This window comes from Ranitomeya variabilis, chromosome 3, assembly GCF_051348905.1.
Source record: "Ranitomeya variabilis isolate aRanVar5 chromosome 3, aRanVar5.hap1, whole genome shotgun sequence".
Taxonomy (NCBI): domain Eukaryota; kingdom Metazoa; phylum Chordata; class Amphibia; order Anura; family Dendrobatidae; genus Ranitomeya; species Ranitomeya variabilis.
Genome location: NC_135234.1, coordinates 733,993,956 through 734,011,418, shown reverse-complemented (window position 1 = coordinate 734,011,418; position 17,463 = coordinate 733,993,956). Strand labels below are relative to the sequence as shown.

Below are 17,463 nucleotides of genomic sequence, written 5' to 3'. Positions count from 1 at the left end.
GATCCGGTTGAAAACTGTTTTGTTTTCCTTTTTTTTTTTTTTTTTTTTTTTTTTCATGTGGACAAAAAAGTTGTCGTCTGGCTCTGTTTTAGCGGATGATTACTGGATATGTGTACATGGCCGTAGGGGACATAAAATGCTACTACCTCCCCTACTCTGCTGGGTTGAGGACTGCTGTGACTTGCTGCTGGGGTAGAGGCAGGAATTGCTGCTCCTTCAGCTGTGGTATCTCTAGAGAACTACTCTCTCCCTAGAAGCCCCCCTTGGTTAAAGATACCAGAGCTGCCCCTTTATGTAGGTGATAAGTAATATTTACACCTGACTAATCGATCTTTGCAGGACTTTACCCCTTTTTATGTCATGAATATAATTTTTAGCCTTTTATTTACCAAAGAAAAACTGGTATTTCTGGATTTTCTCTATGTATATATGGAGGTGAGCGGCAGTTCATGTTCAGGTATGGCAGCCGAAACCTTGTAAACCATTCTTTAGTGGGGGCCAAATAATAGCCGTCATCCCAGCTCTAAATGTCTGCGTTCGGGAAGTTGCGGGGCTTGCAGATTTGCCATAGATGCCTGTTTTAGCTGTTTGGATTCAGCTACCAAAAGAAGAAGAGATCAGAACTAGTGATGAGCGAATGTGCTTTGATAAGGTGTTAACCGAGTGCTTTCGGCGTGCTCGAAAAATATGTTCGAATCCTCGCGCCTGCATGTTTTGTGCCTGTCGAACAGCCACGAGATAAGGATGTACGGGTACTCGAACATCCTTTTTTTTTCTTTTTGCAATTAGTCACATGCCAACAAGACGTGCACAGCCTCACTCACTATAAGTGGATACGTCTAGTTGGAATGTGGCTGGAAGTATGCAAATAGCATACCTGCGCGGTCACATGACTGCCCACTCCCGGCATCGGAAAATCCTGACAGCACACACTGTACACACTGTGAGGATTCACAAGTCTGTAGTCACCTAGTGCATATATATACACTGCTCAAAAAAATAAAGGGAGCACTTAAACAACAGAATAGAACTCCAATTAAAACAAACTTCTGTGAAATCAAACTGTCCACTCAGGAAGCAACACTGTCTGACAATCAATTTCACATGCTGTTGTGCAAATGGAATAGACAACAGATGGAGATTATTGGCAATTATCTAGATACACTCATGTGCGTAAAAAAAGGCAAAAAACAATATAAAAAATAAATATATTTTTCTTTTTTATATTGTTTTTATTTTAACAAGCATGCATTAATTTTTAGCTTAAAAATCCTTTTACCAGGAAATATATTCTATTTTTATTTTTCCAATAACCAATGACATGCTTATTATCTTTTGTTTGGTTGATGTGGGCTCCGGCACAACAGACCCATCAAGATGACAAAGTGACAACATTTTGATTATTGGAGGAGAAAATCTGTTGAAGCTTTTTTTTTTTTCGGGCCCAGAGGTTCCAGCTGGTAACATTGTACCTTCGTATTATCTGGAGTCAGGGATCACGGCTGAGAGCTCCGTCTTGTCGAGATGGAACTGGTTCTTGCCAACACCCGAACTCCGAGCTCTGTTTACTGATCACATCGCTGATACCCAGCTCATGCACATGAAACGTCAACATTTCGCAGAACACACTGTGGCTTTCCAAGGACAGCAATACATAATGTACCCCTGTAATTACTCTTAAAGGGGTAGCCCTATCTTACGAGAGTGATGATACCCGCTTGATCACTGAGACAGACACTTCCTTTTCATTACATGTTTTGAGTACGGTCATTTTTGGAAGCTCCCTCGTCCCCCTCTGCTGTATCTAAAGTGATGTGATGAGCAGTAATTTGGGCCAGAAGAGCAGATCTGTAGGAGCGTCCCAGTTATAACATGTCATTACCTATACCTTCTAGATAGCAGAACGTTCTCCCATCGCCCTATACACTTGAGCAGTCAGAATGCTGAGCATCCATGTGTTTTCAATGGGAAGAGAAGAAATCTGTTGTCAGACTCCTATTGGAATCAGATTATCTACCTTGAAAACAAAAGAATCCACTCCTCCATCATCATCATCTGTCAGGGTGGCGCTCATACAAGTCGGATGGTTGTCTGGTCCTGACGAAATTTGCTTGTAATGCCAAATTTTATCTAATGTATAGATTGGTAGAGGGCAGACCACTGGGATCCGTTCTGCTTCGGTCTCTGCTTCGGTCTCTGCTTCGGTCTCTGCTTCGGTCTGCTTCCGTCTCTGCTTCCGTCTCGTCTCTGGTCCCGTCTCGTCTCTGGTCCCGTCTCGTCTCTGGTCCCGTCTCGTCTCTGGTCCCGTCTCGTCTCTGGTCCCGTCTCGTCTCTGGTCCCGTCTCGTCTCTGGTCCCGTCTCGTCTCTGGTCCCGTCTCGTCTCTGGTCCCGTCTCGTCTCTGGTCGCGTCTCGCCTCTGGTTCCGTCTCGTCTCTGGTTCCGTCTCGTCTCTGGTTCCGTCTCGTCTCTGGTTCCGTCTCGTCTCTGGTTCCGTCTCGTCTCTGGTTCCGTCTCGTCTCTGGTTCCGTCTCGTCTCTGGTCCCGTCTCGTCTCTGGTCCCGTCTCGTCTCTGGTCCCGTCTCGTCTCTGGTCCCGTCTCGTCTCTGGTCGCGTCTCGCCTCTGGTTCCGTCTCGTCTCTGGTTCCGTCTCGTCTCTGGTTCCGTCTCGCCTCTGGTCCCGTCTCGCCTCTGGTTCCGTCTCGTCTCTGGTTCCGTCTCGTCTCTGGTTCCGTCTCGTCTCTGGTTCCGTCTCGTCTCTGGTTCCGTCTCGTCTCTGGTCCCGTCTCGTCTCTGGTCCCGTCTCGTCTCTGGTCCCGTCTCGCCTCTGGTTCCGTCTCGTCTCTGGTTCCGTCTTGTCTCTGGTCCCGTCTCGTCTCTGGTCCCGTCTCGTCTCTGGTCCCGTCTCGTCTCTGGTCCCGTCTCGCCTCTGGTTCCGTCTCGTCTCTGGTTCCGTCTTGTCTCTGGTCCCGTCTCGTCTCTGGTCCCGTCTTGTCTCTGGTCCCGTCTCGTCTCTGGTCTCAAAATATCTATGAATTACTTCACCAGCCCATTGATATTAGTGGACACTTTGCAATACCTTTTTTCTCCTTCGGAGGCACTGCACGGAATTTGAACAGTTATTGCCATGTTTTGACTACAGCTGACTGACAACTTACAAACCTGTGGATATATTGTTGTTATAGTTTGACGACATGTATTTAGTAGCGACTTCGGGAGAAGAATCATTTTTCATGGCAATCATTTCTATTCTCCATGCTAGTTAGCCACTGCAGAATGGTGTTTTAATTGGTTAATGAAGCAGAGGGCACGATGCGTCCCTCGTGATTGTATTAGCGAGTGATTGTTAGCAGCTAGTGAAGGCCATATGGCCACTATGTTCTGCACGGCTCGGAGGAGCTGTCTGAGCATCGCCACCAAGGTCAGATGCAGTCAGCCAGGAGGTAATTAACTCCAGGGAAGTTAGTTACACAATGTAGCCACCTGCCTCTTCAGGAATAAAGGAATAAAGGACGCTCTTTATACATAAAGGAACGTTATTTGCTTAATAACACATTGTTAGACCTCTAGAGAATTGCCTGGTTACTGCAAACACCACATTCACATTAGCTTTACCTACCTAGACACCAGTCCGTATGCCTGACATTTCAGTGACATCTGCAAAGAATTAGATAAATCCATGCATCTGACCCTGTGAGGGGCATTAAATGGTATATTCATCTATAAACAACATCATGAATATAAATATCTGCTTATTGACCTATCCTGTACTGATCCGGAGTTGCATCCTATATATACTCCAGAGCTGCATTCACTATTCTGCTGGTGCAGTCACTGTGTACATCCATTACATTACTGATCCTGAGTTACATCCTGTATTATACCCCAGAGCTGCACTCACTATTCTGCTGGTGCAGTCACTGTGTACATACATTACATTACTGATCCTGAGTTACATCCTATATATGCTCCAGAGCTGCACTCACTATTCTGCTGGTGCAGTCACTGTGTATATATATTACTGATCCTGAGTTACATCCTGTATTATACTCCAGAGCTGCACTCACTATTCTGCTGGTGCAGTCACTGTGTACATACATTATATTACTGATCCTGAGTTACATCCTGTATTATACTCCAGAGCTGCACTCACTATTCTGCTGGTGCAGTCACTGTGTACATACATTACATTACTGATCCTGAGTTACATCCTCTATATACTCCAGAGCTGTGTTCTCTGTAAAATTGTAGCAGTCAGGTATATACAGGGGTGGGGGGTGTACATTTATTAAATCTTGGCCACAGTGATTGCTCATGTATAGTGGTCAGTGATAACGTGCCGTGACGTTTTCTGTAGCACACTTTCTCCCATCTACATTGCCCTGTGAGCATATTCCCTATGAATTCTAAATTCTGATTTTTCCTGTAATTTCCTCTTCTCAGCTTTTGATGACGATGTGGTTTCAATGTCAAATGCCTCCCGTTATATCGAAGACCCTGGATTTGGATATAAAGACTTTGCGAGGCGAGGAGAAGAACATCTGCCCACGTTCCGAGCACACGTACGTATGCGCCATCTGTACAAGCATTAACCCCTGTGTATAATAATAATTGGGTAATTTAATTTTTTTTGTTGTTGGGGATTTTGAAATTTTTTTTTCCCCGTATAGGTTTTTAAACAATTTTTCACATTTTTTGATCCGTAATTACTTGTGTTTTATATCACCAACATGGCAGTAAGCAACAGGGACCATTAACACCCAGCAATCTGGAAAAGGTGGGGGGCTCCATTGGTAATATATGGACCCCTATTTGGAGGTTGCGAACTTTTCTACCTGCCTGATTAAATATATTGTATAGTTTTGTGGCGCTCCTATGCAGAGCTGCATGTCTCCATGGTAACAGACCACAAATAAACCCTGTGTAGTCTGATCCTAATGTGTCACAAAAAATTTTTCTGCCCCCGTAATCTACAAGGAGGGGCAGATGAAACTTCGGGAACAAGTTGTGCGTCTTCTCATGTCATGGTTTCCGCTCTGCAGGACTACTCCTGGGAGGATCACGGCTTCTCGCTGGTGAACAGACTTTACTCCGACATTGGCCACCTGCTAGATGACAAGTTTCGAATGGTCTATAATCTCACCTACAACACCATGGCCACCCATGAGGACGTGGACACCACCATGCTGAGAAGAGCCTTGTTTAATTATGTTCACTGTATGTTTGGAATCAGGTACGTGCTTTATCTGCATTTTATACTTTTTTTTTGTTCTTAATCCATATCAAGTGTAAGCATCTTCTTTAATCCCTTAACGACAAATAACGGATTTATCCGTCATTGGACACCTCACCCTGTTTGGTGCGGGCTCCAACAATGAGCCTGCACCTTTTTCGGCACATGTCAGCTGTTTTGAACAGCTGACATGTGCCGCTAACAGCCGCGGGAGGAATCGCGATCCTCCCGCAGCTGTTAACCCATTAAATGCCGATCTCACATGCTGACAGCAGCATTTAACATGCATTTTCGGCAATCGTGTCGGAAATCCGCCCATCGGTGACCCCCGTAATGTGATTGCGGGTCACCAATGGGTTGGCATGACAAGCAGAGGTCTCCTGGAGACCTCTATGGTTGTTACTGCCGGATTGCTAGGAGTGCCACCCGAAAGCCTCAAAAAAGGTTGCAAACAAAGATAAGTGTATTTTTTTTGTTTTTTTAGTTGGCACAAAATGCCATGAACTACATGCGCCATTGTGAAGAATTTGACTTGCAAAGCGCTGACGAATATTACAAGAACAAAAAAAAGTGGCTTAAAAAAATAAAAATAAACACAAATGATGAATTGAGTTCTAAGTTTTAAAGGGCTGGCAGGAAATTTATTTATTTTTTCTTGCCAGATGGCTTTTTCAGGGATCACATTGAAATCCTCAGGCTGGCTGTCGGCTATCCTGACCTGAGCGTGACAGCTGCAGAGAAATACAGGCTGCCCCACTCAGGTCAGAAGAGCTGAAAGCCAGTCCGATGATTGCAATGCGATCCTCGCGCGAGTTGTACGGAGCATTGTCTCATCAGAGACAGCCCCTTTAAGAATGTGGCCATCAGGGTAATACGCTGTTTGCTCTGGATTCTGCTTGGAAAGCAGCGTGCACTGCTGCAGTGAACCTAATATTACAAGGCGGCCATTTAGATGAGGCAGTACTTCGTTCTGGCTCATAGCAAAGATCATCTTAGAACCCCCTACATATGACGTCCATATGTCCCCCAAAAAACACAGGTGCTGTTCACCTCTGGCAACAATTTATTTATTTTTTTTTGTTAAATGCCTGTTTTTGGGGCTGAAAATAATTTTTGCTATTCGGTTTCGTTAAACATTTTGCCCCAATTGACTCCCACAGGCACGTTCAAGTTGGTCTGTGAACGGGTTATCATAAATCTGCTGAGATAAGCTTGAAAAAAAATAATGGTCTCACTGGACCATTGGAAAGAGCTCACTGACAGGCTCAAAGTTAGCTCACTGTGCAGCAAACAATAGACAGTGCATATAGAAGGCCAAAGGTGCAAGGATTTTAGTAAACACTAAAATACAAAAAAATATATTTAGACTGAAATATATGCAGAAAAGTCACCAAAAGTGGACAATTAGAGTAATAGGGTTGGACTGAACGTTAGGTGTTAGGCAACATGGACCCAACTATAAAAGGGGGGTACATTGGGAGTCACGGGTGAGGGGCAGATGGTGATGGCTGGGGATAATTGGAAGAAAACAGCGAGAGCGTAAATGCCAATTACTAGGAAATTATAGAAAAGAGACAGTAAAGTCTAAAATAACCCAAAGGGTTTGAATGTAATAGCACCAGGTTTTGCTATGGGATGCCACAATTAAAGAGGTTATCCAGGACTATTTTTTTTTTCTTTACTAAGAGCCTAAGAACCCACAGGCAGATAGTTACTAACTTCCTGCGCCGATCTGTTGACGCAGAGCAGTCACAGACTGCTTCTGAAAGCGATTCATTGGCTTCTGGTGACGTAATGTTGGCAGGGCAGCGGCTTCTCTTCCGCTCTGCTGATGTCATGCTGATTGACAGTCGGCTCCCCGCTGCCTAAGACTGCTGTCAATAAGCATGATGTTAGCAGTCATGTCCCCCGTCGACAGAGCAGCCCAGAAGCTGCTGCTCTGTTGACGTGAAGCTGATTGACAGTCAGCTCCCCACTGCCTAAGACTTCTGTCAATCAGCATGACGAACAGCAGTCACGTCCCCGTCGACAGAGCAGCCCAGAAGAAGAAGCTGCTGCTCTGTTGACGTTAAACTGTTGAATCACAGCCAGGATCGGTCAGTGACCGCTCTGTGCCAGCGCGGGGTTAAACAGGCTGGTAGTTGCTTCTGTTGGCAACTATCTGCCTGTTATATTTTAGGCCCATAGTAAGAAAATAATATAATGGTCCTGGACAACCCCTTTAAATGTCATCATTCCTGGTTTTCAGTTCCACCATAGGCACCGATAACCAAAAGTGCTCGATTCGTGACGACAGACCCGATCGGTGCCCACCAGGCCCAATCGACATGGCGTTCTTCCAGGAAAAACAATATTGAGCCATTTTTATTTATTTTCTTTATGACCGATATAACAAGATCTGTGATGGTGGCTCCGATTCAGGTGTGAACAGAGTTTTATATAGCGAAGGCTGACCCCAATTCTGTCCCATTGGATGTATAGAAGGGGACTCATTTAGCAAAACTGTGACAGGAAGACTAGCTTTGTTGCCCCTAGCAACCAGTCCCAGCTCAGCTTTCATTTTACCACAGCAATGTAAGAACTAAAAACTGAGCCCTAGTTTTGCTCTAGTCAGTTTTTTCATTAGTGAGGCCCATGAATTAAAAAAAAAAAAAAGACAGAAAATAAGGATTTCTGAAAAAATGTTCATAGCAACCAATCACTGTGCAGCTTTCATTTTGTATTCTGTTCTTAAACAATGAAAGCATTACTGTGATTGGTTACTACAGGCAACAAACCGATTTTTGGCTTAGGCCCAATATTTTTATCTTTTCTTGCAAAAAACATTACCACAAATACTCATGTATTGCGTTTACTGCGATTAGAACAGTAAAATTAAAGGGTCTCGCCATCTTTTGGGGACTTTTTTCTTTGTAATCTGGTTTCATTAAAAACTTGCACCGTTAGATTCTGTACAACACAACGGCTACAGAATGCAGTCAGTGAGCTCGTTCTGATGGTACAATGGGACGGTACATGCAAGGTCGACTCCCACCCTCTCCGGTGCTGAGCCTGTATATTTCCCGCCACATGACAGCTGAACTGATCAACTGACGTGACTCTAACAGCCGCGGGTGGAATCTCAATCCACCCGCGGCTGTTAAAATGTTAAACATTGGTAAACAGCGTAACGAGAAAAAATCAAAACTTCAGAATTACGGAGTTTATTTGTCTCCGTGACATTGTAATAACAGGAAATCAAAACATCGTGCCTAACCCAAAATGGTATAAATAAAAATGTCAGATCCGCGCACAAAAAATAATCCCTCAGATCACGAAAAATAGAGACACTACGAATCTCGAGAAATGGCGCTATTTTTTTTTCTTACAAATTTTTGATTTTTTTTTTCACCTCTTAAGTAAAAAATAACCTACGGTATATATGTTTGGTATCTGCAAACTCATAATGACCTGGAGAATCCTAACGGTAGGTCAGTTTTGGCATTTGGTGAACATGGTAAATAAAAAATCCAAAAAAAACAATTGCGGAATTGCACTTTTTTTTTTTTTTTTGCAACTTCACAGCATTTGTAATTTTATTCCCGTTTTCCAGTACACTATATTGTAAAATCAATGATGTCATTGAAAAGTACATCTCATACCTCAAAAAAGAAGCCCTCACATGGCCAAAAAAATAAAAAAAAGTTATGGCTCTGGGAAGAAGGGGAGTAAAAAATGAAAATTAAAAAGCGGAAAATCGCAGGGCGGTGAAGGAGGTAATGAAACCCAATTGCAGAAATATTCTTTAGTCCCCAAGTACATACATATAAGTTAAAAAAAAAAAAAAAAAAAAAGTCATCACCGTTTTGATGGTAAATTTTCATTATGCCTTCCATATTGAAAATCCACAAAAAAACAAATCTCCTGTTGGATGTAGTCAGTGGAAACTGTGCAGATGAATGATTTTCCTCGATAGTTGCGGTTTCCCAGGCGCCATGTTAGGGGTTGCAGGTAGATGATTAATACGCTGTCTACATCTGCTATGTACTGTACTCGTGCTCTCAAGAAATTGGCTGAGTCTTTAATTTTCTGCGTCTGACCTGATTTTCCCTAGGTACGACGACTACGATTATGGGGAAGTTAATCAGTTACTTGAGAGAAGCCTCAAGGTTTACATTAAAACTGTGACCTGTTACCCTGAGCGAGCCACCATGCGTATGTATGACGGGTACTGGCGCCAGTTCAAGCACTCGGAGAAGGTGAGGACCTTCACAATGGAAACCTTGACAACTTTTTGATGTTTTACATTATATTTTTTAAAATTTTATTTTGGGATCTGTTCCATCAAATCTGCCAAAAATGTTAATTCTGATCAAATCGAATCCTCACGAATTAAGAGCCATGAAAGAACATTATTTTATACACTGAGAGTTCTCCCGCCCCCACAGCATAATAGACGGAGGGGAGGGAAGGGGCTCCTTGCCCATCCATGTGGTCATCACTTTTAGGGGCTCCTTGCCCATCCATGTGGTCATCACTTTTAGGGGTTCCTTGCCCATCCATCTGGTCATCACTTTTAGGGGCTCATTGCCCATCCATCTGGTCATCACTTTTAGGGGCTCCTTGCCCATCCATGTGGTCATCACTTTTAGGGGCTCCTTGCCCATCCATCTGGTCATCACTTTTAGGGGCTCCTTGCCCATCCATCTGGTCATCACTTTTAGGGGCTCCTTGCCCATCCATCTGGTCATCACTTTTAGGGGCTCCTTGCCCATCCATCTGGTCATCACTTTTAGGGGCTCCTTGCCCATCCATCTGGTCATCACTTTTAGGGGCTCCTTGCCCATCCATCTGGTCATCACTTTTAGGAGCTCCTTGCCCATCCATGTGGTCATCACTTTTAGGGGTTCCTTGCCCATCCATCTGGTCATCACTTTTAGGGGCTCATTGCCCATCCATCTGGTCATCACTTTTAGGGGCTCCTTGCCCATCCATGTGGTCATCACTTTTAGGGGCTCCTTGCCCATCCATCTGGTCATCACTTTTAGGGGCTCCTTGCCCATCCATCTGGTCATCACTTTTAGGGGCTCCTTGCCCATCCATGTGGTCATCACTTTTAGGGGTTCCTTGCCCATCCATCTGGTCATCACTTTTAGGGGCTCCTTGCCCATCCATCTGGTCATCACTAGGGTTGAGCGACTTTTCCTTTTTTGAGGTCGAGTCAGGTTTCACGAAACCCGACTTTCTCAAAAGTCGAGTCGAGTGAAATCGTCCGATCTTCTTGAAAAGTCGGGGTCGGGGATCGGCCGAAACACGAAACCCAATGCAAGGTAATGGAAAATCTATATATTTTTATATTTACTTCAGCGCGATATATGTGAAAAGCCGGTAATTCAATTGCCGGCTTTTCATTTCTCCTGCCTAAACCCGACATGATATGAGATATGATTACATACAGTAAACCATCTCATATCCCCCTTTTTTTTGCATATTCCACACTACTAATGTTAGTAGTGTGTATGTGCAAAATTTGGGCGCTGTAGCTATTAAATTTAAGGGTTAAATCGCGGAAAAAATTGGCGTGGGCTCCCGCGCAATTTTCTCCGCCAGAGTGGTAAAGCCAGTGACTGAGGGCAGATATTAATAGCCAGGAGAGGGTCCATGGTTATTGACCCCCCGTGGCTACAAACATCTGCCCCCAGCCACCACAGAAAAGGCACATCTGGAAGATGCGCCTATTCTGGCAGTTGGCCTCTCTCTTCCCACTCCCGTGTAGCGGTGGGATATGGGGTAATGAAGGGTTAATGCCACCTTGCTATTGTAAGGTGACATTAAGCCAGATTAATAATGGAGAGGCGTCAATTATGTCACTTATCCATTATTAATCCAATTGTATTGTATCTTCCAGATGTGCCTTTTCTGGGGTGGCTGGGGGCAGATGTTTGTAGCCAGGGGGGGCAATAACCATGGACCCTCTCTAGGCTATTAATATCTGCCCTCAGTCACTGGCTTTACCACTCTGGCGGAGAAAATTGCATGGGAGCCCACGCCAATTTTTTCCGCGATTTAACCCTTAAATTTAATAGCTACAGCGCCGAAATTTTGCACATACACACTACTAACATTAGTAGTTTGGAATATGCAAAAAAAAAGGGGGATATGAGATGGTTTACTGTATGTAATCATGTCTCATATCATGTCGGGTTTAGGCAGGAGAAATGAAAAGCCGGCAATTGAATTACCGGCTTTTCACATATAACGCGCTGAAGTTATATATATATATATATACACACACACACACACACACACACACACACACACACACACACACACACACACACACACACACACACACACACACACACACTAAATATATATATATATATATATATATACGAAACCTGACTTTGGAGCGAAGATCGCCGACCCGATCCCACAGTGAGATCGGGTCGGGTTTCATGGAACCCGACTTTCCCAAAGGTCGGCGACTTTTGAAATTGGCCAATCTGTTTCGCTCAACCCTAGTCCCCTAGTCATCACTTTTAGGAGCTCCTTGCCCATCCATCTGGTCGTCCCTTTTAGGAGCTCCTTGCCCATCCATCTGGTCGTCACTTTTAGGGGCTCCTTGCCCATCCATCTGGTCATCACTTTTAGGAGCTCTTTGCCCATCCGTCTGGTCATCCCTTTTAGGAGCTCTTTGCCCATCCGTCTGGTCATCCCTTTTAGGGGCTCCTTGCCCATCCATCTGGTCGTCACTTTTAGGAGCTCCTTGTCCATCCATCTGGTCATCACTTTTAGGAGCTCTTTGCCCATCCGTCTGGTCATCCCTTTTAGGAGCTCCTTGCCCATCCGTCTGGTCATCCCTTTTAGGAGCTCCTTGCCCATCCGTCTGGTCATCCCTTTTAGGAGCTCTTTGCCCATCCGTCTGGTCATCCCTTTTAGGAGCTCCTTGCCCATCCGTCTGGTCATCCCTTTTAGGGGCTCCTTGCCCATCCATCTGGTCATCACTTTGGATTTCAGGAGCTAATTAGGCATCACATAGTCAACGTGGGCGCAATGCACATTATTGACCTGCATCTCTTCTCTTCTGGAACCACGTGAGGCCTAATAGGCGCCAGAAGATATCAGAAGACGACCAGACAGCTGGGCAGTGAGCTGCGGCAGCAGCACACACACGTATACTCTTATTTTTCATCTCCTTCTGGTTCTCAAAAGAATTAACCAAATTGATTTGTAAAGGAAAATTAGTTTCTGGCTCATCCAAATTTTGGGTGCTGTTTGTCCAAATGTGTATATATATATTTTTTTCTTTCTTCTGATTCTGGTTTGACTGATTTGAGAGAATTTTCTTTTTTTCTGCAGGAGGGCTGCTTAGCCAGAATTTACAATTTTATTTTTTATGCTTGCCTGCTGTTACCACTAGAGGGAGCGATCTGTATACAAATTTGTTAGTTGTAAACTTCTAAGCTCCCTCTAGTGGAGGCTGCAGGTCTCACATGTCTATATAGCTGTGTTACGTCAACCTTACAACTGTTACTTAATGTCCTCTTCTCTGTTTTTTTTTTTTTCTTTTTTAAGGTCCACGTCAACCTGCTCCTCATGGAAGCCCGTATGCAGGCGGAACTTCTTTACGCCCTACGTGCTATAACCCGTCACCTGACCTGAGGTCTTGCATGTAATCGCTAACATGCAACGCAACTTCACCCATCAGTTCACTAAGAGCGCCCGCCTGTCATGTAGCAACAAACGTATATATGCATTTCTAGTGTCCATGCCGGCCAAAAACGTGGCAGTTATGTGCAATGAATGGCCGGCCTGTGTTTTTTTTTTTTCCTTGTTTTTTTTTTCTACAATGCTCTATCTAATGTTAGCAAGATGGCACTACTATGAAGTTTTTTTTCCCATTTTTTTTTATATACGGTATATATACTTTACAGCAGTAACTAATTTGCACTGCTTTCTCTGAGTATTTTCTTTAGACACAGGATTCAGGTTTTTTTGGATTTTTATTTTTTGTACAGACATACATTGTATATGTATAACCAATCCTGGTTTGCCTGGTTCCAGTTACGTGTAGTTCTTGGTTATAAGAGACAAAAAAAGAAATGAAAAACCTAAAAAAACAAAAAAAAAACCCACAGGAAAATAAGCTGTACTGTCTAATTCATAGAATATATAAGCTTTTTAAACATTATGTTGAAAGGACAAAGTTAAAAAGCAGAATGTGTGCCATAAAGATGTAGTTCTGTACATACCGGTGTTGCTTCATAGCTCCGCAGCTTCCACATCCATGTACTCTCAGTTCAGACTTGGCCGTTAAGTGACAAAAAGACTTTTTACTGAATGTGGATAGTTGCTGACGGCTCAAAAAAAAATGTGAAAAATATCCTTTTCCCTTACGGAAGATCCCGCAGCATCCTACTGAAGTGCAGAGCTCCTCTATGTAGATTTCTGGATATTGCAGAGAGTACTTTTTATCACTTTGCGTAGCCGCAAGACTCTCTTACCAGATTATGGTATTTTTTTTAATTTTTTTTTTTGTGTGACTTGGCAGTATACACAGAATACATGCATAAGCTAATTACAGGGGCGTGAGTCAGTGGTGGGCAATGGGTGGGTGGTCTTGACTCTCATACAGTACCCCCTGACCATGATAATTTAGTCGTGATAACCAAAGTAGTCCATTTATATAGTGCCTTTGTCTTTGACCGAAAAGCAATTCCTCATCAGTGGAGGTAAATTCCACTTTGGCTGTGGGATAATCATGGGCTACGTGAACTTCATTTTGTGCCATGGTGGGCAAAATCCTTCTGATGGTCCCAAGTTTGACCAACGGATGATCTACTGAGTTGCAGACATTAGTTCTTTGGTCTGACTCGTGTACGATCCGTGGCTAATTCTCATTCTAGACCTATATGACTGAGCTCCGCAGTTGTGTTTGACATGAACACTAATGGTCTCTTCCCTGACCCAGAAACTGGTTTTGACCAGTGGTCGTTTTTTGTGTGGGAGGGGTTTAGGACAGATCTGCAATTAATGCTCTTTCTTGACCAAGGCATGACCGGCAGGTATTATGTTGGACCAATACATGACTGTCACGGCTTTGCCTCACCGAGTCATGACCATCCATGGTCCCTTTATGAAACTAGATTATACCAGATGTCTTCTGACAGACCCATATTTCACCTTACTAATGAATGAGTGGGACCACTGACTTATCAGATATGACCTTAAGTGGTCCTAATTTTGCCAAACTAGGAATCACTGGTGGTCTCTTGCCTACGCCAAGCAAAACTAGCTAAATTATGTCTAAACGTCCCTGGTCTGACCCATACATGATGTCTACCTCCTTGCCTAACCCATTTATGACTCCAGTGTCAACGTTCTAACGATCTAAGCAGGCCCAGAAGTTTCTTGCCTGACCATAGTTTCTGATCATTACAGTCAGGTTTGGTTTAGATAAGACATGCAAAGGGTTTCTTCTTGACATGGCATGACTATCGGTGGTCTTTTTTCTGACACAGCCATAACTAATGGTCCTTTGTTTGACTTATAGACAACTAATGCTCTTTCTTGACCAAGGTATGACTGACCATCTCATGTCGTACTCATACATGGCTTTCACCATTTTGTCCAGGCATGGCCATCAGTGGTCCCAGATAAGACCAGAGGTCTCCTAACTGACCCATTGATGACTAATTCTCCTTCTGAAGAAGGCATGACTGACATTCTGACTCATACCATGTCTCATTTCTACGTACAAAGTAGATATGGCTGAAAGCCCCTGGACTGAGCCATCCATGGTGGTTACCTCCTTGCCTCACTGAAGTATGCCTTGGTCTACTCTCTAACTGCCTAGGCATGGCCAGAGGTTTTTCCAAACCGATACACAATATTAGTGACTGACCATTGCGTGTCTTTTTCAGCCCAGACTTGACCTTTTCCCCTTTTCATTACTGTCAATTGCTTCTTGACCATTACTGGTCTTTTTTGGATATGACATGACCATCATTGGTCTCTTGTTTGACCCAAGCACAATTGTAGCTCATTCATGGCTCAGGCATGATTGTTTTTCTTTTCTGACCCTGTTTTTAAACCTAGTCATGCCCTTCAGTGGTCACTTTCTGACCAGGACATATTGGTATTGTCCCTTTTAGAAAATTGGTTTTGCCCATCACTGACGGCTCATCCAGGTTTTACATGGCCTACCCTTATAGTGCATTTTCCTGCGCAGCCAGTGATCCGCTTTCTTAGACTGTGGGTGAAGTGCGTGCCACGTATTGTGCCATATAAGTTGACCCCGAGTTGCCAGCGCAGGTTTATTATAAAGAGTCGTGTAAACTGAATTTAATGCAACTTTAAAAACTATATACAAAAGTGCTACTGTACCATTTACAGATATATTTGTTAAAAAATAAGCTATTTTATGTATATGATATAACTCTGATATAGGAAATAGCAGGGGAAGGCATTTTCCAGCACACGCCAGACTTTCTGCCCCGCGAGCGAGACGCTGTGTTGTCAGGAAATGCAGGAAATGACTTTGCACTCCAGTCACAGTCATGGCAAGTGTGATGATATTTTGTAGTAAAAAAAAAAATTTTTATATAGCTTTTTTTATGGGGTTGTTAGAGTTGACATTCGGTATTCGTGTGTAGCTGTATCAATTCGTGTGCACATATATTAGGCTTTTATGCTTTAAAGTGCAGATACACACGGTGTAAGCCTCCATTACGTGTGCCAAACCAATCAATATTCATCCGATCCTATCACAATCATAACGTTGGCATTCTGCCAATCATCTAGCTGGGGGGTGGGGGGCATCAGTGTGCCAACAGTGCTGCTTTATAGGTTGCATCCCTTCGAATTGGTCAGGCTCACACGATATATTAATACACTGTGATGGGTTTCCTCTAAATTATTGTTTTCCGGGATGTAGTTTTGCCATCGGTGGAGAGCCACAGATTCAGGAACAAGCACTAAGCAGTACCTGAAGTACCTAGATCCCAATATTACGCAAATTTGCAGTAATAAAAATTTGCGTAACAGTATTGTAAGTGGTCTGTAGTTTGCATTTTGGGGTGCAAGCTGTTAATTTTTTTTTTTTAAGGGTATCTCATTTAGAAAACAACCTATTTTCTGATACCCTATTAGAAGGTCCTGACCTAGTAGTCTATAGAGTCTTGCTAGAGGACCCAGATTGTTTATACTTTACACAGACAATCTTTTTTGGTGCCATGCAATACTTCATTTGCCCTGCGGAAGTGCTGCAGGGAAATTGAACACTTTCTGCTGTGTTTCTTCGTAATCAGGACAACCTCTGATCAACTTTCTAACAAAATGGCACACCAGTGTTCAAAAGAGCAAAATGGTTGCCAGCGCAGAGGATACTGCTGATAATATATACCCCCAGCTGTTCCTGAGAAGGCACGGACTTCTCTCTCTGCTCATGTTATACCATCGGGAACCCATAGACTTGCCAACAAGCAATAAAAAAATAACAAAACTGCTGTTCTTGTGAACCATTGCCCTTGCAATAGTGCCCACCATGGTGCCGAATGCACTTTTTCATAGTTAAAGTATTATATCATTTCCCCACCTCTGTGAAAAATGTATTTTATTTTTATTTTATTTTTTTATGAATACATTTTGTAACTATTTGCTGCCTCATATAATAAAAGGGTGTTGGGTAAGGAAAAGCTGACCAAAAAAAAAAGAAAAAAAGTTTTGCACATACTTACAGCGCCCCCCTTCCTCTTCCTATACAAGAGCGGCGGGCGCCAGTCGTACTTGATTGATATATTTGTATGGTTTTTTTTTTTTCTTTTCAATGTATGAGATGTTTACTCCAGATTCTATAACCTTCATTCATCAGTGTGCTAATGATGGCTCCAAGCTGTGATATCTCCTATACAATGTTGATAGTGAACAAAGGTCGAGTGCAATATTTCCAAAAGGGTATCACCGGGCCCCCTCGTATCACCGGGCCCCCTCGTATCACCGGGCCCCCTCGTATCACCGGGCCCCCTCGTATTACCGGGCCCCCTCGTATCACCAGGCCCCCTCCAATGAAGCTGAAGTGTCTTTCCGGGAAAATTGACGGATGGCGATATAGAAAAGTATTGTATGGTTTCATTCAGCCCAAAAATTAAAATAAATGTAAAAAAAAAGGATTAAAAAATAAAAATGCAAACGTTAATGTCCTAAATTATGATCCTTGCCACAATCTATCCTTAGCAGGAATTATCTGAAT

At 43.4% G+C, this 17,463-nt stretch overlaps 1 protein-coding gene across 2 annotated transcripts in view; it reads left to right on the top strand.

Annotated features, from left to right (window-relative positions):
- The window catches only part of SESN3 (sestrin 3), a 66,466-nt gene extending 51,102 nt beyond the window's left edge, over window positions 1–15,364 (top strand). The window contains exons 7-10 of one of the 2 annotated variants that reach the window (XM_077298453.1): window positions 4,442–4,560; window positions 5,041–5,231; window positions 9,325–9,469; window positions 12,789–15,364. In XM_077298453.1, the coding sequence (XP_077154568.1) occupies window positions 4,442–4,560; window positions 5,041–5,231; window positions 9,325–9,469; window positions 12,789–12,875 (542 nt within the window). In that variant the 3' untranslated portion in view covers window positions 12,876–15,364. The remainder of the gene's footprint in view (window positions 1–4,441; window positions 4,561–5,040; window positions 5,232–9,324; window positions 9,470–12,788) is intronic. The other variant, XM_077298454.1, reaches the window with a different exon arrangement.
- Window positions 15,365–17,463: the final 2,099 nt, after the last annotated feature.